A 25,040-nucleotide genomic window follows, 5' to 3' on the forward strand; every position below is an offset into this window, starting at 1 on the left:
GAGTAACACTGTTCAGTGTGCAGGGCACTTCTCTTTCTGTGTAGTGTGCGGAGCTCATGGAATTTGCCACAGGCATGGTCCAGTAAGGAGCCTCAGGCCGTCAAGTAAAGTGTGTGAAGGCAGTTGCTGGGCGAGCCCCTCTTCCTTCCTTCCTTCCTCCCTCCCTCCCTCCTTCCTTCCTTCCTTCCTTCCTTCCTTCCTTCCTTCCTCTCAGGAATGACTTACATAAGGAAGTTGCTGCTCTTAGCTCAGTGTTTTGCATTGGTACTGACTGCAGACAAGCCTGAGGCCTGTAGTGTTTCTGGCCTAGCCTAGCAAGGCTGTGTGCTTCTTCAGGTTTGACAGTGACCCTACAGCATCAGGGATGGAAGACAGGGAGGCAGACCATGAGAGCTGACAGAAATCTTATGCATGACCATGTGGAAAGTTAGAAGATTAAAGAAGAAATTACCCTAGAGGTAGTCAATGCCAGAATTTCTTCCTCTTCCTTGTTTCCTCTCTTCTGTCCATTTATTTAACCCTCTTAATAGGTACCTGACACATGCACACTTATACATGTATGGTTACATTCTGACAGATACCTAACATGTGTACACTCACAAGTACAACCACATTTTGATAGGTACCTAACACATGCACGCTTACACATGTATGACCACATTCTGTTGCCAAGGTCATACTGCTTCGATAACTTCTGGGTTTTAGATTTTAGATTCTTAGGCTTTATAAAACATTAAAGTGTAATCACTTTTGTGGAGAACTTGGTTTTGGAAATAAACATAGAGTATTTGAGGGTGTATATCATTGAAAACACACTTAGGACATTTTGCCTTAAACATTGGGATCTACCAGGATTTCTGGGTGTTGACATGAAACTTTGGAACAACGTGTGTGTTACTGGGCTTCAGGAGGATCAGCATTTGCCATTTGCTGTTGTGTTTCTTGGAGGGCTTTATCACAGAGTTGTGCTTTGACTTCTGTGACGCCATGGTCTCCTTCAGGGGAGCATAGTCCTCCACACTCATTCATAAGTGAGTGGCGTGTAGGAGGGGAGAAGGCTCTGCCCGCTCTGCTGTTACTGTAGTTGCCGTCTCATGTCTGTCTTGGGCTTCAGGTGAGCACTAAGGTCTGACTGAATGACTCAGCAGGAGGGAAGAAGGAAGGCTCTGAGGGCTCTGACTGACTAGATCTGCCATCAGGCAGAGAACAGCTTTGAGGCTGTGGCCATACCCAGAAGAAAGGCATTGATTCAGTTATGTAAAGAAGAACATGAATTTATTATTGACATTGGTGTGTTTGAGGGAGGGAGCACTTTTCTTTCTCCATCACTTGGGCATCACCAGTTTGGATGAGGATTGCGGGTTTTCCCCAAAGCACTGACTGATTTGGGTGAGAATGTTACTTTGAAGGCTGTCATTCTTGTGGCCTGATCCCATAACAAATCCCATTTATTCTACGTTGTATCCCCTTCTAGAATCTGTAAAATTGTCATTTACATTTTTTTGAGTGGTGAATCGAAGTCATGTAACTCTTTTATGTTTGAATCAAAGCCAAATTAAGCTTAATCGATTTTGTGCTACCTTTAAGATGGCTGGTGCTGAGTATCCCACTCTCGGATCTGCCTGGACTCTGCAAGGTGAAATAGTTTGTTTTCTTTCAGGGACATGGCTCAGTTGTAGATCTTGGGGCAGAACTTTGCCAGAGACTTTGGCTCACATCACAGCTCTCTTCTCCAGCTTCACAGAGACCATCAGTTGCCCTCCTGCCATTTGCCTAGCTGTCACTGACTGATGAGTAATTTTGTAAAGAAGCCAGGTGGAAAGAGGATGAACTCAGAACATTCCTCAGTCTTCTTGGGTCCCAGTCATTGTCTCTAAGGTCTCTCTGTCCCTCAGGCAGTACAGTCATCAGTGGAATGACAGAGACAGAGACAGAGAACTTGGACAATAAGGGATGGAAGCCACATTTTAAGGGAACCCAAAAGGGATGGAGACATTAGCTCAGTGGTAGAGCACTTGGCTAGCACTCTAAAGGCCCTGCAAAACAAACACGCTTACTTCAGACACCTAAGGGGACATTAAAAAACAGACAGATAAACTAGTAGTGCACACTCCTGTGTGGTGTGCTCAGACAGTGGGATGGGCAGTATGTTTCATTTGATTTGTTTACAGCCCATAGCTGCTTGTGTAAATTAATGCCATGCAGATGTTGGCTTCTCCCAGCCCCCAATCCCCTGATAGCCAGGGAGCGAACTGAAAGCTTGTGCACTGTCAGAACCCAGCTCCAGACAAAGAACTTGTCTGTGAGAGTTGCTCCTGCTGGGCGGAGGCCAAAATGCTAATTGGCACCAGCTGCATTAACTCACGAAGGGGGGCTCAGCAGCTGCCTCCCCATTGAAGGGAACCAGAGGACAGCCATTTGCTCCTAGAGCTCCTGCCCCATCCTTCAGATCCCCCATGTGTGATCACCTTGGCTCCCCTGAGGTGGAGTATGAAGGACACAGTAGTTTGGACTTACAGTTAGACACATGGGGTGGCATATAAGCCTCCTCTGTTCTTTGTCAGTTCGACCGTTGGCTTACATTTCAGCCCTTCGTCTGCTCACTGATGTGTCTTCCACTTGAACCAGTTGTTTACTTTTGTGGTGGTGTGTGTGTGTGCGCGTGCGTGTCTATTAAATGTTGAAATAAGACCACCAAACTTATTTTTTTTTAGAAAAAGATGTGTGTCCTCCCTACTGATGCTGGGTATAGAACTAGGGTTCTCTGGCTGTTTCTTTTAATGCTGAGCCATCTCTCCAATCCCCAAACTTTTGTCATCAAAGGGGATTTGGAAATCATCCTAACTACATTCTAAAGACAATATAAAATACCGTATACTAAGTCTTCATCGTAAGATTCTACTTGTAATTGGCTCAAAGGTCCTTGGCAAATTCTATATTTCTGATGCTTTTTTTCCCCTCCGAGGCTAGGCCTGCATAATTAGACAGTAAATGACAGTGAATGACACTCAGCATCTTTCTCTTTTATTACATGATTTTATTTTAAAATCATGAAAACAACAGAAGTGATGTTCAGAGTGTCTGTTAGATTACATCATCCTACAGTAGTGCTTTGGGATGGAGACCGCAGTTTCCCATCAGGACCTTTTCAGTTGAGTTTCTTGCGCCTTAGGACTTGGTTGCTGAGATGTAGGACAGATTTTGGCAAGCAAATGAGTGCCATCACTGTCTCTCCATGATGCTTCAGTCATGTGGAGAGGCTACTGTTGACTTTGATTGTGCTTAAGGTCTTGTGCTTCACGGACTCTAGGGTGTAACCTGGAAGAGCCCCATTGTACAGTCTGCAAGGTCTTCTCCACCACGTCAAGTTTGTAGCCCAGTGTCAAAGGTGTTACAGCGTGAGTCTTGGGGTGGTGCAGTGCGGTGGCAGAGCACAGTGTTTCTCTGTCCAAAGATGTTTGGATCACCAGAAATGGACCACGAAAATCTGCCGATCATATTTCTCAGTATACATACTCAATGTTTTCAGACCAGTGGACTGCGCTGTTTAAGCTTTTAACAGTTTGAGACTATATATACACTTGGTATTTTATTTAGTCCGTGGGTTACGGAACCTTTGGAAGCTTTGACTTCTTAGAGGGACGAACAGCTGGGTCCTAAAAGAATGCCTTCGTCCCTGGAGGAAGAGAACGCTGCAGCCTATCGATTGTTGATCTTAATTGCTGCCCAGGGAGCAGCTCCCTGGAGGCTCTTACAGCCCTATTCTCTGCTAAGAAGTGGACCTCTCTGTCTAGTGGATGGAACAGTGGTCCTGGGTTAACGGAATGAGATGAAGAGTGGGAGGGAGGGAGGGAGGGACACATGGGTAAAAATGTTTTCAAGTCTGGGCAGCTCATAAAGCACTGAACTCAAGGATTAGGCTGATTGGACTTTAAGACAGAGTTAATATTTGAACTTTGTCCTACCTTGTTAAAATAATTGTTTTTGTTTTGTTCATCTATTCTTTTTTTCCCCTCCCAAGATTTATTTATTTATTTATTTATTTATTTATTTATTTATTTATTTCGTGTATGTGAGCATACTGTCGCTCTCTTCAGACACACCAGAAGAGGGCATCAGATCCTATTACATACAGATGGTTGTGAGCCCCCATGTGGTTGCTGGGAATTGAACTCAGGACCTCTGGAAGAGCAGCAGTCATTGCTCTTAACCACTGAGCCATCTCTCCAGACCCATGTATTCTTTTTAAAGACGATCATACCTTGTATCCTTGGCCAGCCTGGAACTCTGTGTGTAGAGCAAGTTGGCCCCAAACTCAAAGGACCCCTTGTCTCTGCTTCCTTGTGCTTGGGTTAAAGGCAGACACTATCACCCCTGGCTGTGCTCTTTCTTCCCAATCTCTGCATGCCTGGCTACTGTGAGTGTACAGCAACAGGACGTCTGGCTTTCTGGGGCCTGTGTTTAGCTGTGGGCCTTGTTCCGAGAGCAGCCTCAGGTGGCTTTGTAAGCAGGGCCCTTTGTTCCTCACCAACAAATTCATGGCCTTCTCTTGTCTCACCTGTGTTATCTACATCATCCTGTATGTATGAGTGTGCGTGTACAAAGGACATGATTAAGGCCTTTCTAAGAGAGGTTGACTCTTCTTAGTTTTGTCAGGGACCGTGCTTCTTTCCACTTCTCTTAATCACCACTCCTTTTTGTTTAGTATGAAGTTCCTTTGGAGAGAAAATTCAAATCGAGGCAGTTTTTTTATTGGCCAAGTTAAAAGCTGGTTTTTGGGCAAGCATGTACACACACCTATATATTACTGAGAAACTCCAAATCTCCCAGGAAAGGGAGAAATGCCAATAAAGAATGAGTGTGTTCATGCAGAAACCCAAGGGGCTTGCAGCAATGAAGTGAGTGTATAAGGAATTCTAGAGATGTGGTCAGGTGTATTCAGTGACAACATATACTGTGCTTTCCTACCCCAAGGCTGATTGATTCACACACACACACACACACACACACACACACACACACACACACACACACACACACACGTACACAGACATTATTCACACACACATACACAGACGTTATTCTCTCTCTCTCTCTCTCTCTCTCTCTCTCTCTCTCTCACATACACACACACACACTCTTTTTGTTCTCACTTTAATTCTGATTTTTTTCTTCATTTGGATGGTACTTGGAGATCTTCCTTAACCTGCCCTCTTACTGAAGTTTGTCAGCGTGTGCAGCAGGCAATAGGATAAAATGCTCATGCCGATGGTTGTAGTTCCTTCCCCACGTGTATAGGAGAAACAGACTGTGGTTCCTCATCCCTGGTTATTCACACGATGATGGTTCCTGCCTGTATGTCCCTCTCTTTCCTCCCTCTTCCTCTTCCCTTCTTATCACAAGGGCTCTCCCCTCCCCCCAACCCCTCACCTGCTGGTCTCACCTGAGTGGGAACCTTGCACACTGTCCCTGAAGTCATGTGTTGTCGTCTGTCCAGTACCTTGCAAAACTTTTCTTGTCTTAAATATATTCATAAATGTTTCCTAAGGAAGAAATGGCTTTTTAAAAAAGATCATAGTATCAGTCAGATTAACTTTTTATGTGTGGTGTTTTTGACCTAAGCAAATTGCCACTCAAAGAAGTGGGTAGATGGCCTGAGGGTCACTGGTAGAGGGGTGTGCACTCTGTCCATTTCACGGTGTGGATGGGAGGAAATCAAGTCGGCCAAGAGCCACATGTTTTGTTATATTTTCCCCTAAGGATGAAGAGGAAGAAATCAAACTGGAGATAAATATGCTGAAGAAATATTCTCATCATAGAAATATTGCAACATACTATGGTGCTTTCATTAAGAAGAGCCCTCCAGGACACGATGACCAGCTCTGGGTAGGTAGATACTTGCAAGCCTTTGGCGTGTGTCCCATCTGTGATTGTTATAGTAAGGGAATCACTGCTTCTCAGGGAGCGGGAAGGAAGGAATAAAGGCAGAGGGACAGGGGCTTCCTTATCCTGTGTCTGCACTGTGGCCGAGAGATCAGGAATGGGCAGCCATCTTACAGGAAGCTCTTTGGTGAGAGCCAAATCAATTTCCCTTTCTGCTTCCCACCAAGGCGTTGCCAGTCATTCATTAGTAACATTAACGATAGTAGTTTATTATGAATAGTAAATTCCATGGAAATTTCTTGAACTGACACACTTAGCCTTTAAAAACAAAAGCAAGGGGTTGGGGATTTAGCTCAATAAGGCCCTGGGTTCGGTCCTCAGTTCTGAGAGAGAAAAAAAAACAAAAAACAAAACAAAACAAAAAAACAAAAAAACAAAAAAAACAAAAGCAAAAACTATTTCTATTGAAAACAGTGGCCGAGAGCCTGTCGTGTGTGAGGTGTGTGAGGTAAGCGGAAGGTGTTGAGTTTATAAGGCAAAGAGGTAGATGGATAACTGACTTTAAGAAGGTTAGTGTAGGAAGCATTAGCAGCTCAGTGCTGACATGACAGTGGTACAGAAGGGCCAGCGATAGATACACCCAGAAGCAAACCTGCCACACAGTCTCTTGCTACTGATTGGTGACAAAGATGTTGCCAGAAACTCACAGTGGAGAACAGCGTCTGTGCCGGACGACTCCAGGGAGACTCAGGAATGGAGCTCAGTTGAATGGAGCTCGGTTGCTGTCTCTCGTAATGCACAAAGATAATTGAAAATAGATTAGAGGTCTTAATGTGAACGCTAAAGCTCTGAATCTGTTAGAGGGCAAGCATAGGGCAAGCACTTCAGTACAGCATAGGCAGGCAGCTTTCTGGAAAGGACGCCAGAGTTCAGGCAGTAATAGCAACAGTTGGCACATGGGATTGGATACAATTAAAAGGTTCTGCACAACAGAGCAAACAGGAAGAAGCTATTTTAAAGGACAGGAGAAAACTTTTTCTGTCTGTACATCTGACGGGATTAATATCTAGAATATACTTTAAAGAACTAAATAAACCGGGGCTGGGGATTTAGCTCAGTGGTAGAGCGCTTACCTAGGAAGCGCAAGGCCCTGGGTTCGGTCCCCAGCTCCGAAAAAAAGAACAAAAAAAAAAAAAAAAAAAAGAACTAAATAAACCAAACAGCTCAGTCATAGGTGGGGCACTGAGCAGGCAGTCCTCAGTGGAAGCACGTGTCACCAGCAAATGCCAGTGAACACGTGCAGCGTCCTTAGCTCTGGAGGAGAAGCAGGCACTGTGAGGATGTGAGCACAGAACTCACACGTGTGAAATGTAAATGGTCCAGCCACCGTGGAAGTTCCTTTAAAAAAAAAAACCCTAAAACTAGAGATAGTGTAAGATCCAGCTATGCCACATTAATTACCCAGAGGACCCCAGTGCGATATGTCAGAGGGCATTACCTGCACACACATGGCCACATTATGCAGCCACCCTGCATACCTGTGGGCAGATACATAGAAAATGCAGTACGTACGTACATATGTACGTACGTGTACACACACGCACACATACACTCTCTCTCACTCACTGGAATTCTGTTCAGCTGCAGAGAAGTTAAAACTGCATTTGCTAAAACAAAGATGTGACTGAGATCATCCTGTTCTGTGAGAAAAGTCAGATTCGGGAAGACAAATACTGTTAGGGTTTTTGTTTTGTTTTGTTTTGTTTTGTTTTGCATTTAGAGTTCCTTAATGGTACATAAAATTACACACACAGACTGTCTAAAAATAAAGGAGGGGAGTGGAAAGTTCCTGAGGAAGGAGACCTGAGGCCATCCTGTTTCTCACACACACACACACACACACACACACACACACACACACACACACACACACACACACACACACACCTGTGCACTGTCAAATAAGTAAAGATACAGATGACGGTGTGCTTGGGTAGTCTTGGCACACACAGACTGTTAGTTTAGTTCCTGCTACTGTGTTAAAGCACTGACAGAAGCAGCTGAGGGGCGAGGGGTTTATTCTGGCTTACACGACAGAGTCCCTCAGATGGGAGTCATGGCCGCCAGGAGCGTGAGGCCAGTTCCTCACATAGCAGACCTGAAACAGAGCAGACAGGAAGTGCCAGTGCCCACCAGCGCCTGCCATCAGTGACTTGCTTCCTCTGCCAAGACTCCCTTTCCTACATGTCACATGACCTTGTTACACGGCGCCAGCGGCTGAGGACCAAGTGCTCAATCACAGGAGCCTGTGGGCGTCTCTCATTCAACAAAATGTACAGACAAATGTACAGACTAGAGAGAGGGGAAGACAGGAGGAGGGAGGGAGGAGCCCAGGGACTGCAGAGGGAAGGACGGGAAGATAGCAGTGCTTAACTCCAGTCGTAACTGAAGTTTTGGAACATTCAGTTCCTTTTCTAGGAAGTCCACAGGTGTCGTTATCATAGTTAGATGTTTCAGGTACACACATTTCAAAACTGTGTAAGGGTTTAAAAGTCCCATTTCCCTTTTGATTTAGACTCAGCTAGTAGGAAATACTATGAAATGATTTCAAGACCATAGTGTCTAAAAATAGCACATCTTGGGGAAGACCTTCTGGAGTACAGATTTCTAATAATCCAGTAGTGATGACCACCAAAGTGATTTTCCTTGGAGGAAGGGAAGAAACACACCACAATTGCCACCCAGGCACATGCCACAGAACGGGCAGCAAACAGTTGTTACTTGGAGGCTTCCAGCACGATCTCGCATGTGCCCGGGTGGTTTGTAGGTGACAGGGCTGTGTGACGTAGCTCGGGTGTGTGCTCATCCTGGGATGTGGTTGTTACAACATGTCTGGTCTTCCTCGTAGCTCGTTATGGAGTTTTGTGGGGCTGGTTCCATCACAGACCTTGTGAAGAACACCAAAGGGAACACACTCAAAGAAGACTGGATTGCTTACATCTCCAGGGAAATCCTCAGGGTAAGGAAAGCAGGAGCAACCCGGTGCCATGCTCTGATCTCACTCTTCCATTTGGAGCGGAATCCTCAGCTCGTCTTTGCCGTTGCTCTCCCATTAGAGAGAGCCGTCTCTTGATAGCCAAGCATTCTCTGTACGATGTTGGTTTACTCTACATCGCGGTTGGATACGTTCAACTCTGAAGACCCAAGATGTTGGTCTGGGTGGTTTGGAAACCATTAGAATATACAGTCACCCCCTTGTTGTCACTTCCTAAGGAGTGTGCTTTAGCAGCCATACTGTCTTAGAGCTATGAACAAACATGGCCTCACGAGGGAGGCCCTGTGGAACTCTTGTGCAGACACTGCATTGCTTCAGCATGAGGGACTTGAGCACGCTCATGTCTGCTCCATGTGGAAGAGGTTGGGACACTCCAGTCACCAGTCCCTTGGGGCAGTGGAGGTCCTGAGTCTGTGGCTGTTAGACGGTGCCCAGCACCTCACAGCTGAGCGAGCCTGCACCTCCTGTGGTGTCGGGGGTGGGGTGGGGGGTAGCCCTGCAGAGCAGCACTCACAGTTCTGAGTGCTGGTTCCAGACCTTCAGTGGCTTTGGCACTGGCTCTTAGAATATCCTGGAATATTTATGAAGTCCTAACGCTTAGCGTTCTTCACAGCCGATTCCAGAGCAAGTTTCTAAACTGCCGAGTTTTTAGCCACTAAATGCATTCTTTCAAGTCATAAGGCCGCCCTTACGGCATAGGAGGTTTTCAGAGCCTCCTATTTGGAAATCGTGTGAGTTGCTAAGGGACTTCTTTCTTCCACTACCACAGCTGTTCTGTCCCTTTCCCCCAGACTGCATACTTAAACTGATTGCTGAGTGACTCATCCCTCCATGTTTTAGAAATAAAGACTCTGGATTCAAACCGAAGTTTTATTTCTTGTTTGCCTACTAATCAAAGTCCAGTAACGAGTTAGTCTTTTTTTTTTTTTTTTATTACCGTAACTAAATTTACTTTTTATATTTAAGATTCATAGAAGGCTGCAAGTTTAACAACTGTCAACTAGAATTCCCAGAGAAGTGTTTTAATGGCTCTCTGTTTTATATATTTTATGGAGCCTTCAAGGAGGGTTCCTTCAAAAGACTGGTGTGAGGTAGGGAGTCTGATGGTAGGAGAACCCGTAATCCCTCACACACGTCCTCATTGAGTATCAGGTGCCTGCCTTTTATGGGTCTTACGGAGAGTTGAGCCTGACAGGGAGAAGCTGCTGTTGTAAGGGCCCCATGATGACAGGCAGGGTTCCGCAGCAAAGAGGCTGGATCCTAGAGCTGGCTAGGCATGGGTTTGAGGAGCTTGGCTGATGGCTGTTCTCTGTTTGAAAGTAAACGTCCCTTTTTGTAGGTAGTAGCTTTAGACTTGTGGGCTTTTGCTTTGGCTTCTCTGGTGCTGCAGTTTCAGGGACAGAGCACCACTCCGGGTAGATAAGGAGGCTGTGCCTTGAGCATAATTTTCTAGACATAGGATGTATCTTGATATCAAAGTTGATTGCCTGTTTCTATAAACCCAGGGAGAAGAGGTTACCGGTCGAGTGTAATGTGTTTAGTTTAGCATTTTGTCACTATCTGAGTTCAGGAACATTGAAGAGAAGCCTAAGTTGCTCGCAGCAAGAGTCACTGTGGTGGCAAATGTCATCCTTTTGAAGCGCTGCAGATTGTTTCCTTTAGTAAGAACCCTCTCCGTCCATGCACTGTCTATAGTAAAACTTTTTTGTGGCGGAGTTTTAGTTCAAAACAAAGAAACACCCAGATTCCTCGCTGGTGTTGTTTGGGGAGTTGCTATGTGTTGGTGTTGATAGAGAAAGCAAGTGAACCCCGTGAGTCTTATAGGTCCTTGGACATCGTGGGGGTGGCTGGTTTCCATATGGAAAAGCCCCCTCCTGTCCCTCCAGGCAAGGGTCCTATACATAGACCACCACTGCCTCAAAGTCCTCTTGGGCTAGCCTACTGAACAGTGAGAGGCACAAGGCTCTCCGCAGAGCCTCTCCGTCCTTCCTGCCCATTTCCTCATGCACATTCGAAGCCAGTTCTCTCCTTGTGGTAGAAAGCACTGTTTCTGACCGAAGATGAGAACTCAGGACTTTACGTCACCAGTGTTGAGGGGCAGTTTGACAGCTCTTTTGTCACATGAAGTCAAGGAAGATGAGCTGAGAAGGAAAACCCTTTCCAGTTGATTTAGAATAGGCTGTTTCCTGAGTTGATGTGGACTTGGCATCTATGCCCAGGAGGAGTAATTATGGCCTTAGTTCAGGGTCAGACCCCAAGGAATTTAACTGCACATAAGGGAAATGTATTCAGTTTTGCCTATTTGTCTGATCTAAGGTAGCTAGCTGTGTTATGAACTATTTCCCGAGTAGAAGCAGCAATCCTTACCCAGTATGGACTAAGAAATGGGGAAGATTTCACGCACTTACTGCTGGAAGGGTATAGATTGCACATAGCCACAACCGTCTGAGAAGACAGGGCTGCTCATGTTTGTCAGAAGATGCCAGAGGGTAAAGCAGAAGTTCATGCAAGTTAGAACAGAAGTAAACTGAAGCAGTAGAGGGAGAGCCTGTAAGAACCAAGTGGCTTCAGTTTGCTCTTTAGCGTTTGATGTTCCAGAGTGCTGAGAAGGAGAGGGGCTTCCCAGTCAGCGGAAGCAGTGCCGTCTCTGAGGGCTTCTCCCCACCACAGCCTTATGGCATAACGGGGTACCCAGTAAGATGAGTAATAGTAGATAGATATCCCGGAATCTATTTCACTGACAGATCAGTAAGTGAATTTAGAACCCACTCTGCTTGAAAAAGAAGTGATCTGGAGCTGTTGTTGATAATTCATCGATGCTCTTCTTGATAGCACAGGCCCGTGAGCCCAGTTTACGCCGCAGCTGGTGGGTCATCCAGTGGTGCATTACTGCATTTACGTCACAGGTGGATGTGTGTGTTTTCCCACCACCTCTTGGGAGATGCTGCTGGACTCATTCTGGATACAGGGCATCAAAAGCGCATGTGCCAGGAGTGTTTGTTTGCCTAAGGGGAGAAGGATATTTTATTCCTACACAAGGCTGTTCTGGTGACAGAACCATTTTACACTTGAACAGATATCCAGTGAGATACATCAGCACTTAGCAGCTTGTTCCTCTGTAGTGGGAAGACAAGCCTACAGTTTTTAAAAAGCCAGCTTTTAAGGCCGTCTCTAATTCTTTTCTGTTCCCCCCCAGGATGAGTCTAGCTCGAATAAGTTCACAGGGTTCCCCATTGAAAGATAGACATTTGGTGTGGGAAAGGAGCCATTCTGAACACAAATAGCACAAATTATAGCAGAAAACCCACAGATAGCAATCTAAAGCCAGTGTCATAAGCACAGCTTAAAGAGGTTGTGATCATCCCAGAGGGAAAGCCCGGCCCACCGAGTTCTGTATGTGTGGCAAGGCTGACGGGGCCTTCCTGGGAATGCGCCAAGGGTAAATTTTACGTTCTAAATGTGGATCTACAAAAACTTGGCCCACGCGTGTACCTTATTATGAAAGGGTGCCCCCGGCCGTCTGTTTACAGGGACAGAGAACTGAGACTCAGATCTGCTTTTCTTTTCAGGGGTTGGCCCATCTCCACATTCACCATGTCATTCACCGAGACATCAAGGGGCAGAACGTGCTGCTGACTGAGAACGCGGAGGTGAAACTTGGTGTGTGCACCATCCTGGTACCAGCGGGCCGCAGGCCGTACCCCTTTAACATTTAGCCCAGAGTTCATCTTGTTAACACTGTTTGCTTTTTCTTCTTCTCCCCTGAAGGATAAGCAGACAGGCTTAGTGCTTAGCCAGCCCCAGCCTCCTCCCATCCCAGGCTTCTGTAGTGTCCAGATATAGCAGCCAAAGGGAGTTTTAAAAGTTTTTGTTTTAACTTGGCGTGAGAGGATGGGGGGCACTGATAAGGCCCAAGCCCAGGAACTCGTGACTGCCCTACACCGACTTAAAAGTCATACTTTGTTATGTAAGCACAGCGGTGCCTGTCACAGTGCAGTACTAGGACATGGGAAGCTAAAAAAATTGTGAGTCTGAAGCCAGCCTAGGGTATGAAGTTGGGGGAGGGGGAAGGAGGAGGAGGAGGAAAGAGCGAGAGAGATGGGGAGGGGGTGGGCAGGCACACAGAGAGACAGGCACACAGAGACCCTCAGTGATTTACTCTGCTATTACAAGAAGAGTCAGACTTCCTACCTTGGCTTCTAAGAGGTGTAGGATCTGACCCTCACTACTTTCCTGTGTCCCACTGTCTGGTGTCTTCACTTTTTCTACCCTACATCCCATGTTACAATATGGGAATTCTATGAAGTTATTTTTTTAGTAATAGAATAAAGAATGAAGTCATAAAAAGTAAGCTGGGCTGTTTTCAGATACACTGGTGGGAGCAGCACTCACTGCTGACAAAATGTTGTTTCCCGTTGCTTCTTAGACCTTGCCCCAGGACCTTTGCACGTCCTGTTCTTCCATTGGGAATTCATGTCCTCACTTTCAACATTAGTTTTTCCTGTCTGTCGGGGCTCTCTCTGACCCTCTCATCCACCTTGGGCCCCTGCCTCCCTTCTCTAGTGCTGGTGATAATTTATAAGATTTATAATTCTCTTGGCATCATGTGGCATTTCTCAAATAGAAGAGAATAGCCCTCTTTACCAGAATATTCTGGGAGCACAGCCACCCGGAATCGCTTTAGTCCTTGGTGTATTTTCATACGGTGCCTGGACGTCGTCTTCACGTTGGTGTAGGTATTCAGTGGATGCCTCCGTGGATGGCATTTCCTGCAGGTGGCGTTCTAATGCCTCAGAAACGGTCCCTGTCTCCCTGAGCTACACTCGAGCTCATCCCCATTTTCTTTCTTTCTTTCTTTTTTTTTTTTTTTTTTAATTTTCTTACACGTTAAGCACGATCAGCACCCACTTTTTCTACTAAAGGATCATGTTAGTTTTCCTGTGGACACTACATGGCCCACTCACCTTTTCTTCCGGAAGCCTGAGCCGTAGAAGCAGCTTCTTAATGCCCAGATCTCAGCTCCCTTCCGCAGTGCCTCTGCTGCCTGGTTATCTGCAGGGGCTCTGCCCACGAGGAAGTCTCCTCGGGGCTAAGCTGGGACACTCATGCTGTCCTTGCTCTGGTGTTTCCATGCCCTGACCTCATGCCACGAGACTGATACCCTCAGTCTTTCCTGGCCAAGGTGCTGAAAAGCCTAATCAGGCTATTTGTCCTGACTTTGCCCTCTGTGTGTTGAAGAACAGTCAACAAGTGAGCCAACTGTTTCTCGAGCTTGCTCTGTACACAGAGCTGGGATGTGTGTGACCCCTGCTGGTTGTCTAGCATTTCGCAGACCCATTTGGGTGAGCTGTGGGCCATCCTGCTGGGCCGACGGCAGCCCGTGGGCTGTGATAATGGCGGCATATGCATCCAGCGTGCATGCTTTCTGACAACCCTGCCTCCCTCCCATCCATGGCTTTCTTGTAGCCAGCCATCATCATTAAATTCACAGAAAATAGAAGTTGCTCTCTGAAAGGTCAATTCACATCCCAGCTATTCTAGAGAATGTTTATTGTGGGTGTGTTTCAGGTGTGTGTGTGCATGCGAGTGTGTGCACATGTGTGTCCAGAACACGTAATGGAGGTCAGAGAACAGCTGTGAAAGCCGTATCTTTGCCTCCGTCTTCCTGTAACCCAGGAACTGACCTCTCAGGTCCTCACAGTGTACAGTGGGTTCCTTTAAGTTCCTTCATCTACCGAGCGATCTCACTTCCCACTCTACATTTGTGAGTCTCTGTTTAGTACAGTATGGTGTGTTAGCCCTGCAGTGCCCCTCGGCAGTCTGGGCTGGCCTCCCGGGTCTTCTGGAGTGGCCTGGGCTCTTGGGCTGCAGTTTTGACATTGCTGCTTTGAGGTGGGTGGGGGGGAATAGGGGAAAGGGGGTGCAGCCCTTTCCAGTGCTGCCTCCCAGAACACCTTGCAGCTAACAAAGCCACTGCTAGAGTTGTACTGTGGCAGCCCCTAGTAGACTTTCTTTTTCTTCTCTGTTAACTTGTGCTCCACTTTTTCTTATTTTTCCTTCCGTAGTTGATTTTGGTGTAAGCGCTCAGCTGGACAGGACGGTTGGACGGAGAAATACATTCATAGGCACGCCATACTGGATGGCTCCGGAGGTCATCGCCTGCGACGAGAACCCAGATGCCACTTACGACTACAGAGTAAGACCCCTGTCTGTCCGCCCCGCCCCCCCAGCCCCTACCATTATTGTCATTGCCAGGCATTTTTGTGTAAAGAGTTTCATAACTTCTCTTGGTTAGACAAATAAATTGAAGTGATTATAGAGTGACCTCTAGGGGCTTGAAATCATAGTGCACTTTTTTAATCCAGGCATAAACTTATATTTCATTGTCTGAATCAGCTTGACTGTGCTACTGTTTTATTTGCCAATAAAGACAAAACTTTTGCTTTCATGGTTGTAGTCCTGGTGTTAAAATTGAGATCATGTTTTAACTCTTCTCGTGTATTTCAGTATTTGTTGCCAATATCCAGTTAATGGGGATTAATTTAAACCATTATGTACCCGGATTTTCTTTTAATTTGAATTATTTAAATATGTATTGCAGACTGATTTTTCTATTCCTTAATACATGCATAAAAGTTGAAACACTTTTCAACATTATCAAAATAATATCATGCTTAAGTAAATAAAAATAACCCCTAGGGCTGGAAAGGGAATAACTTCATAGCAAGGTTTGTTTTTGCTTTTTTTACCTGAAGGATGCTTTTATTTCATTTGTATGACTGTCTAGAAATGTAACTAGGCATCTGGAACATTCTCTTCTGTCTTTGCAGAGTGACCTCTGGTCTTGTGGCATCACGGCCATCGAGATGGCAGAAGGAGCCCCCCGTGAGTAGCTTCCTTCTTTTTGAGTTCATTTGTTCTGTATAAAGTGATTACCTGTAAGAACTCAAGGACACTGGGCAGAACCACGCATAATTGAACGATTAGATGAAAGACCCATGATCAAGGGTGCCTGCAGATGTACAGGGAATTCTTGTTAACCAATATTACTTTTGTGGCTCTCTAGGTCTCTAACCTATTCTAGAAAATGAGATGCAGCATCTGAAAAAAAAAATTTAAAGTCTTTTTATTTCCTAAAGATTTATTTATTTAATTTGAGTACACTGTTGCTCTCCTCAGACATACCAGAAGAGGGCATCAGATCCCATTACAGATGGTTGTGAGCCACCATGGGTTGCTGGGAATTGAACTGAGCACCTCTAGAAGAGCATTCAGTGCTCCTAAATGCTGAGCCATCTCTCCTGCCCCCGCAGCATCTGGAATTAATAAGAGCTATTGTTTTCTTTTGCATTTAAAGAATATTGATTGAAACAGTTCCTAACCTTTGAAATTTTCTTATTTTGAATTTACATATTGAGACATTTACTTCTTATTTATGGAATTTTCTCTGAAGATTTGAATTTGCTTTTTCTTGGGGGTTAATTCAGTAAACTGGTCAATCATAGAATTGACTTTTGATTAGGGTTGTGATAGAAATGTAGAAGAAGTAAGGAAGGAAAACATGTTTAGTATTTCTCCTGGCCTGCTAGGAAAGGTATGTCTAAACACTGAATGGTGCCTCGTATCTAGTTAAGAATATATGTTCGTTGAGTGAATGAAACAGTACAGACAGTTAAGAATCAGTTGCAGTGCGGAGGTGGATGCCCACTGAGAGTACTCTGTCTCTTGTGTTTCCTTATATGGTATTGAGACGGGATGTATTGCTATGTCATTTGTCTCAGTTTCCCTTCATGCTGGGATACTGGTGTCTGCTAGTCTGGTCTCCATTCCCAGCTAACTGCCTTACAAGTGTTCCCTGACCATACGCCTGATCTTCTATAACCTGCCAGTATATGTGTCTGCTGAACTCGCCTTTCTTGGAGTGAGTTACATAAACAGCAGTAACTGCACAGAGGCCAGCACCTCCGTTTACACTCAGCTTTCCTCTCTCCTCCGGAAAAGAGATGGAGTAGCAGACAGCAATGTCTGGGGACTCTGTGTGCTGTGTTTAGGCATTGGTTCTGTTTGAGGCTCTGGATGTGCCAGCTGCATTTCTGCATTGGTTCCATTTGAAACACTCTTGCACTGTGTTTAGGCATTGCTACTGTTTATAACACTGAAGGCCTTTTCAAAGCTGTTCTGATCCTTAGACCAACCTTATAAAAACAGCCATTTTCATTATAATTTTAAAGGTGATTTAAAATTTAAAAACAAGTATTTTTTTCCTTTTAAATTTGAATTAATATTTTTCTTTGATTTATGAGACCTTTCCAGTGCCAATTTGAAGTTGTCTATTTTTGGTCTTCTTATATTTTACGTTTTTTAAATGGTAAATTCAAGGTATGGACTAGGGTTTGTATCTAGATTTTTCAGCTGCTTGGTATCCATGGCAATTACTTGTGCGTGACGTTGTTTGTGCGTGAACCCCAGAGGTCAAGAGAGGGTAAATACATGCTTTACTGACACAACCGTCTCCTTTCCCAGCTCTCTGTGACATGCATCCAATGAGAGCGCTGTTTCTCATCCCCAGAAACCCTCCTCCCAGGCTGAAGTCAAAAAAATGGTAAGCCATGTATGGATTTTCTCCTACTCCCACCCCTCTCCCGGATCCCTCCCTCCTCTCCTTTCTTCCCTTTTCTTTTCTTCTCCCCCAACCCCTATGGTTTCATTTCGTTCAGGAATAAAAATCTGGCCACCCTAACTTCAGTTCTACAAAGCCAGCATCTTCAAACAGTCTAACATGCATTGATTTCTTTGTGTTGTTCTGGATGCATCAATTTAGATGCTAATGAACAAGCAAGCTCTGAAACCCCATAATAAGAAGAGAAGGTGATATTTTAATGTTTAAAGGTCTTTAAGTGTACTGTGTTACAGAGCAGTTCCCTACTAAACTGGCAAAGATGTGTTGAAAGCCCTCTGGCAATAGAGTTTAACATTGAGGAAAGGTGTCTGGGGCCATGGTGCATGTTTGCAGGCCCCACAACTTATAATTATGACTACCCCAGGAGGACCATTTGAGTCTAGGCGTTTAAAGCATTCTGGGTAATAGAGCAAGATCCTGTCTGGGTGAGGGTGGGTTGCAGATACCAAAATGATGTTTTATAAAATGTACCATCCAATTGTAGGTTTGTGTATGAGTCTTCACGCACCAGGCTGGGAATGGGAAAAGGACAAAGCTCTAAAACTATCTGTGGCACAAATGAGTGTGACAAGAGTCCCCCAGCCCCACCGTGCACACGCATGCACTCACAAAGTAAAACCTGTCATTTCTGCCTCTGTTTTTTAAACTCTGGGACTTAAAGAATTGAGCCAGTGTAAGGCCGGTTGAAATGTCAGTACATGTCCTGCATTTGCCCACTGAGGCTGGCTCTTTGCTTTGTCTCTGTTTTTTGTGACTCCTGTGGTCATCTGTGCGCCTCCCTGACCCCACATTAGAGAAGCCTTTTCTCTGTCCCTGTGCCTCTGCCTGCTCTGTGATATAGTGGTTAATGAGTACATTAGACTTAAACTCTGTTCCTTTAACTGGCTGCTTTTATGGCTGTGAGTGATGTGTTAGTGTGCACTGCAGGTGTGACCACAGTAACACTGCTGACTGGTGCAGTGCATTGTTAGCGTGCACTGCAGGTGTGACCACAGTAACACTGCGTTGTTAGTGTGCACTGCAGGTGTGACCACAGTAACACTCCTGACTGGTGCAGTACAATGTTAGTGTGCACTGCAGGTGTGACCACAGTAACACTGCTGACTGGTGCAGTGCATTGTTAATGTGCACTGCAGGTATGACCACAGTAACACTGCTGACTGGTGCAGTGCATTGTTAGCGTGCACTGCAGGTGTGACCCAGTAACACTGCTGACTGGTGCACTGCATTGTTAGTGTGCACTGCAGGTGTGACCATAGTAACACAGAATGGTTTTCAGACTCCTCCCTGGTACTTTGTCTTAGAAGTTTGACCGTACGTTTCACTTCCTCTTACAGGTCAAAGAAATTTTTCAGCTTCATAGAAGGCTGCCTGGTGAAGAATTACATGCAGCGGCCCTCTACAGAGCAGCTTTTAAAACACCCTTTCATAAGGGATCAGCCCAATGAAAGGCAGGTTCGAATCCAGCTTAAGGATCACATAGACCGGACCAGGAAGAAGAGAGGCGAGAAAGGTATGGAGGCTCCTTTATGTCCTTATGTTCGCCTTTCTGACTTAACGTTAAGAGGTCTGAGTCCAGTGTTGAAAGCACAGGCTTCTCTCTGACATTTTAAGTGCAGGCTGTTGAGCTCCACACCCTTCCCAGGAGTTCTTCTTTCCCTCTGTGCTCTTCCTAACACCTTCGCCTCTCCCTCTTCCTTCTTCCTGTCACGTGGTCCTAGGCCTTCCTGCACGCTTACATAGCAAGAGCAAGGTCACTGCAAGCCAGTGCTCCTCCACAGCCTGCCTCCCCTCTCGTGGCTCCTGCTGGATTCATGTCATATCCCTCACACTGACACACACGGGGAAACAGTGAAATATGCCTCTTAGAACACGCAGTATTTGGCTTTCTGAGTCTGGGTCACGGCGCTTGTTTTAATATTTGCCAGGTCCGTTCGTTTCCCTGAAGGTTTATTTGGCTATGCAGAGTCTTCTGTTTCATATGTATGTTTTGGATTACTTTTTTAAGTACAGGAAGATTTTTCTATGTAGTGTCATTTTCAAGTGGCATAATGTTTTCATCGTAGGCTCTGCATCAGGCTTATCCCTGGACACTTGTTCTTTCTCAGTGAGTTTGTGGCTGTCATATAGGAAAGCTGCTAGGTTTTATATGTTAATTCTGTATCCTGCAGGGTTTTGAAGAGTCTGAGGTTAGCATACTTTGAGTTCTTTCTTTTTACATCTTATTCTTTAGTTGGGTGGGACTTGAAACACTGTATCAAATAAGCATCTAGTTCTAGGTTTTAGAGAATATGTTCACTGCTCCTCATCCAGTACAGGGTTGTTTGTAGGCTTGCTGTATGTAGCCGTCACTGTTTAGAAATGTACTCTTAGGTTTCGTGCTCCTACTTTCTTCAGGACTTTGTTTTAAGTGGGACCTCACTACATAAGCTGCAGATGGCTGGTGAGCCTTCCATCTTACCCCCCGTGCTGGGGTGTGTATGTGCCAGGAGTCGGCATTCTTCTCATTTTCAGCTCTGTCCTGAAGTTTATTTATGTCATGTATTACATTTTTTGTTTGGCATAGCTCTGCGTCCCTGAGATAAACCATTTTTGTTGTGGTTTCTAGTCTTAATATATTCTTGAATATAACATTCAAATAATTTTGTTGGGAATTTTCCATCCAATGTTTCTTAGAGAAACGAGCCTTTAATGCTTTTTTCTTAAAGATTTGTTTATTTACTTAATGTATATTAGTATACTGTTGCTATCTTCAGACACACTAGGAAAGGTCATTGAATCCCATTTCAGATGGTTGTGAGCCACCATGTGGTTGCTGGGAATTGAACTTAGGACTTCTGGAAGAGCAGTCAGTGCTCTTAACTGCGGAGCCATCTCTCCGGCACCTAATGATCTTTTCTTACACAGTTTTTATTGGGTTTTGCTGTTAGGTCGTCTTGGCTTCATAGGATGAGTCTGCATCTGGCCAGCATCTGTCCTTCCTTAGACTTAGTTTTATAAGAATTCTTAACCACTGAACCAGTCTCAGTACTTGTTAGGGACCCATTTAAATGCTTATATCTTACAGATTTAATTGTGGTCAACCATAGGCATTTAGAAGTTTGTTTATCTCTCTATTTGCCAACCTCTGGAATATAAGTTTTCAAAGCATTTTTTAATGATCTTTTGGGTTTCACCAGCCCTATGGTTTACCAATTTGCTTTTCATCTTTATTCTATTAATTTGAGTTTTCTCTCTGCTTTTGTTAGTTCAACTTGGAGTTTGTCGATCTTGTTACTCTTTTCAGAGAACTGGATGTGGCGAGTACTTTTGTGTTCTGCTCTTTCTGTGTCCATTTCAGTACTTTCTACGCCGCTCTTGTCCTATGCTGAGTTTGCTTAGTTCTTGATGTCTCTAGACCATAATTTGAGATCTCTGAATTTTTACCACATCTGTTATCTCTGTCATCTGTGTATCGATTGTCTTTTTATATCTGTCAGCATAATACTTTTTCTGAATGTAGATATGCCGGTGCCGTTGAGTTACTTCTCTTGTGTGCACTCTCTCACAGAAACTCCAACTTACCGGATTTTATCACTGGGGAAAGACCAGCTTCAGGGAGTGTAGCCAGCTCAGAATTCCCTACCTTTGATGAGAAGTCAGTGGCTCTTCTCCTCATGCTGTTTTTACAAAGAGCATCTTGTTTTTGGTCTTTCTGACTCTGAGAATGCTTGCCTACACAGGCACCTGTGAGGATCTGAGTTCTCCCGTTTCTCTTGACCTTGTCTTTCAGATGAGACGGAGTATGAGTACAGCGGCAGTGAGGAGGAGGAGGAGGAAGTGCCTGAGCAGGAGGGAGAGCCAAGGTATGGACACCAGCCAGACCAGGCTCCACCGATGCCCCGCACTCTGAAACGCCTATGGAGCAGCAGGCCGCACCAGCTTGCATCCTATCTGCCATTTTTCTCACCTCACGACAGCCCTCTGCGAACAGTTCCCCACCCCAAACACTTGCCTCGTTTCTGGTTTTGTTTTTAACCCAGTTTTATGTTTGAGGCTGAGGAAATAATGCTTCTGACATTTCTTGCTGCAGAAGGCACAAATGGTACAAGTCTGCTGCCAGACAGAAGTTGGTCCCACACACAGAGGAGCATGTGGCTCAGAGGCCAGCAGGCCCTCTGATGAGAAACTCCTCACCACCTTATTTTCCCTATGTGCTGGTGGGGTTGCCAGCCTTTGGCCTTTTCCTTCATGTGTCTTCTATCTGGTTTAGCTCAGTGAAGCCAGGCAGAAGGCGAAGAAGAGTGGGTTCCTTTCTTATACTTTTACTTTAGTGATGTGCTTGCCTGCACCTGTTCTAGCTCTGGCCTTACCTTTGGTTGGAATCCAAACAAAACCAGGGTGAAGGTTACACTGAGACCCATGGGAGTCGTGAGCTGCGAATAGAAGTTCAGAGAGGGTCACAGAGGTTTAAGGAGGTGTTTCTTGGCATTCTGTATGGTACAGGCGTGGGGACAGCCCCCAAAGCAGAAAAGTGATAGCTGAGTTTTCTGAGCGAAGCCCATTCATTCACAAGGCTGCTGCTGTCTCTGATGTTAAAGAATGGTATCTGGGAGCAAAGCAGGCCTTGCCGCAGACCAGAAGAAAATGAAGGGGTGATGAGGCCAGGGTGCCAGGACTTCTGTGCAGTGATGTAAAACCAGAGGGCCAAAGGGATACCAGAGGTGAGAGAAGAGGAGAGTCCCAAGCAGGAATGCTTATCTACTAGGGCTGCGTTTTCAGACATTACTAAATGACACAGGATGATGCGAGTCTCTGGACAGTAGCCTCTGGAGCAGTAGGCATAGTCGTCCTGGTAGACATGTTGTTTGAATTCCTGGGCTCAGTCAGTGGCCCGTGAAGGGAACTGGGTGTGTGCCCATTGGGTCACACCCTCGGAGGCCCAGGTGATGCATGGAGCCCTGACAGACCTGTCCCCTACAGTTCCATCGTCAATGTGCCTGGAGAGTCGACTCTGCGACGTGATTTCCTGAGGCTGCAGCAGGAGAACAAGGAACGGTCTGAGGCTCTGCGGAGACAGCAGCTTCTGCAGGAGCAGCAGCTCCGGGAGCAGGAGGAGTATAAGAGGCAGCTGCTGGCTGAGAGGCAGAAGCGGATTGAACAGCAGAAAGAACAGAGGAGGCGGCTGGAAGAGGTAGAAAGGAGAAAAGCTGTGTTGCCTTTTCTCTTCCCTACCCATGCTCTCACATCAGACACCCAGTTAGCTTGTTGAGGAAAGGGGAGCTAATAAGTTGTGAGGTAGTCGGTCCCTAGCCTGCTGCAGCGGCAGAGAACTCCTGGAGGGATGCTTGGCCGAGCACCAGCAGGCTTCGCACTCCTGGAGGATCTGCCTGATACTTAGGTGCACAACGTGAGGTGCAGGACTGCTCGAGACAGGTTTCCACTGTGCTTAAATTGACTTGCTTGGACTTGACCTATTTTCTCTGCCATTCTTGGCTTTCGTGACCCAGTTTTATATTTTTCTGAAACTTCAGACTTTTGCCTTAACTTCTGGGATGGATTTAAGAGTAAAGCATTCAGACCAGTGCAATGGCTCAGTGCAGTGGCACCATGGATAAGATGTTTGCACCAGCAAGGCAAATTGAGTTTGATCCCCAGTTCCGGGTAGTGTAGAGAGAAAAGAATCAACCCCAGCAAGTTGTCTTTTTTCTGACCCTGCCACATGTGCATGCACATGGCCCCGTGATCGATCGATCGATCGATCTATCTATCTATCTATCTATCTATCTATCTATCTATCTATCTATCTATCTATCTATCTATAAAAAGGGAGATTCAGAAAGCAGAGTAGTCAATAAGGTTACTTGTATTTTATGGTAGGTATAGTTCACATGATTTTCACAAGGGCATTGATACTGTAAACCCTGGCAATGTAATTATTTATAGGTTATTTTTATTTTAGTTCACATGGATGTACTATTTCCCTGTAATTCACTTGAGAATCAACACTTTTTGATTTTCTTTTCTTTTTTTAAATTTTTTTAAAGATTTATTTATTTATTATATAAGTACACTGTAGCTATCTTCAGACACACCAGAAGAGGGCATCGGAACCCATTACAGATGGTTGTGAGCCACCATGTGGTTGCTGAGATTTGAACTCAGGACCTGGAAGATCAGTCAGCGCTCTTAACCACTGAGCCAGCTCTCTACCCCTGATTTTCTTTTCTTGACCTCCTATTACTTTATATGCCACAGCCCTGCAGTTCCTCGTCCATCATTTGACTTGAATATATTCTTTTCCTCCTGTTTTTTTCTAGTAAAAGGAACATCAAGATGAAGCCCTGTAATGACATTTCTGGTGGGATTTAGTTTAGATAACTAAACATACTACTTGTCGCCTAGATCACGGGATAGTCTATGTTGGCACTGGTGTCTTTGACCATTCTGTGGATCTGTTTGCTGCTTGGAGAAAAGCAGTGCCTCACTGAGGGGATGATGTAAATAGTGTTCGGTTAGGACTTTAGGGGGCGAGAAAGTGTTGAGTGCTTGCATAACTTTCAAAATGTACCTGTTGCAAAATTATTCATAAGACATTTGAGATGATTCTCATTGTCCTGTGACCAGAGCAGAAAACCGGAATGAGCTTGATGCTGACTCGAGGTAAGGGACAGGAGGCTCTAGCCATGCCCACTACTGTGTTCCTGGGCTGGTGCTCCACTGCCCAAGCAGGCGCAAAGGTCACCCTGTGGGGCTGTAACTTGTCTTAGGGACCAGATCAACAGAGTTTGTTTGTAGCCCAGGTGGTGAGGGTAGCTTTCAGGCTGCGGTAGTGACACAGCCAGCTATTGTCTGTGGGGTAGGCCACAAGGATGACAGGGTATGGGTTGAGACCTGAGAAAGATGCCTGGTGAGTTAGAGATGTCACCTCTTCATGGTCTGCTTGGCTGTCGCTTTCCTTAAACACAGCGAGTGACTGGAGAGATGCTTACGGGTTAGGAACTCTTGCTCTTGCAAAGGCCTCTCGTCTGGTTCTCGGCACCCACATGCAGCTCACAACCATTCTTGACTTCACAGGCACCAAGCACACACGTGCTTACATATGCACACCTGCAGGCTAAACGCTCATTTGCTAAAAGTAAAATAAGTCTAAATGAAGGAAAAGAAAGGAGGAAAGGCGGTGTTAGGGAAATGAGATCGAGGGAATTCTCAAACAGTGAAAACCCACAAAAACAGAGCTAGACCGTTTCCCGTGCTTCTAGGACATCATCGCTACTGCAGCAAACTCAAGTGCTGTGGAGAGGATTCGGAACGGGTCCTGAGCTCCACCCAAGCCTTATATTATATACCCATTATAAATGTTTGAAAAGCTATTTTTATTCACTTTGTCCAGTGGCTAGCCTCAGTGGGACAGGGTTGTGAACTATACCTGTTTTCTCTCTC

General features: G+C 45.4%; 1 protein-coding gene across 20 annotated transcripts in view; it reads left to right on the plus strand.

Moving 5' to 3' along the window:
* Positions 1-25,040, plus strand: part of Map4k4 (mitogen-activated protein kinase kinase kinase kinase 4) — a 125,518-nt gene that overhangs the window by 68,751 nt on the left and 31,727 nt on the right. For all 20 annotated transcript variants that reach the window (XM_032900989.1, XM_032900996.1, XM_032900993.1 and 17 more), the window contains exons 4-12: positions 5,761-5,886; positions 8,792-8,902; positions 12,508-12,598; positions 15,004-15,134; positions 15,769-15,823; positions 17,462-17,540; positions 18,956-19,131; positions 21,391-21,463; positions 22,581-22,791. In XM_032900989.1, the coding sequence (XP_032756880.1) occupies positions 5,761-5,886; positions 8,792-8,902; positions 12,508-12,598; positions 15,004-15,134; positions 15,769-15,823; positions 17,462-17,540; positions 18,956-19,131; positions 21,391-21,463; positions 22,581-22,791 (1,053 nt within the window). The remainder of the gene's footprint in view (positions 1-5,760; positions 5,887-8,791; positions 8,903-12,507; positions 12,599-15,003; positions 15,135-15,768; positions 15,824-17,461; positions 17,541-18,955; positions 19,132-21,390; positions 21,464-22,580; positions 22,792-25,040) is intronic.

This window comes from Rattus rattus, chromosome 4 (assembly GCF_011064425.1).
Source record: "Rattus rattus isolate New Zealand chromosome 4, Rrattus_CSIRO_v1, whole genome shotgun sequence".
NCBI classification, from domain to species: domain Eukaryota; kingdom Metazoa; phylum Chordata; class Mammalia; order Rodentia; family Muridae; genus Rattus; species Rattus rattus.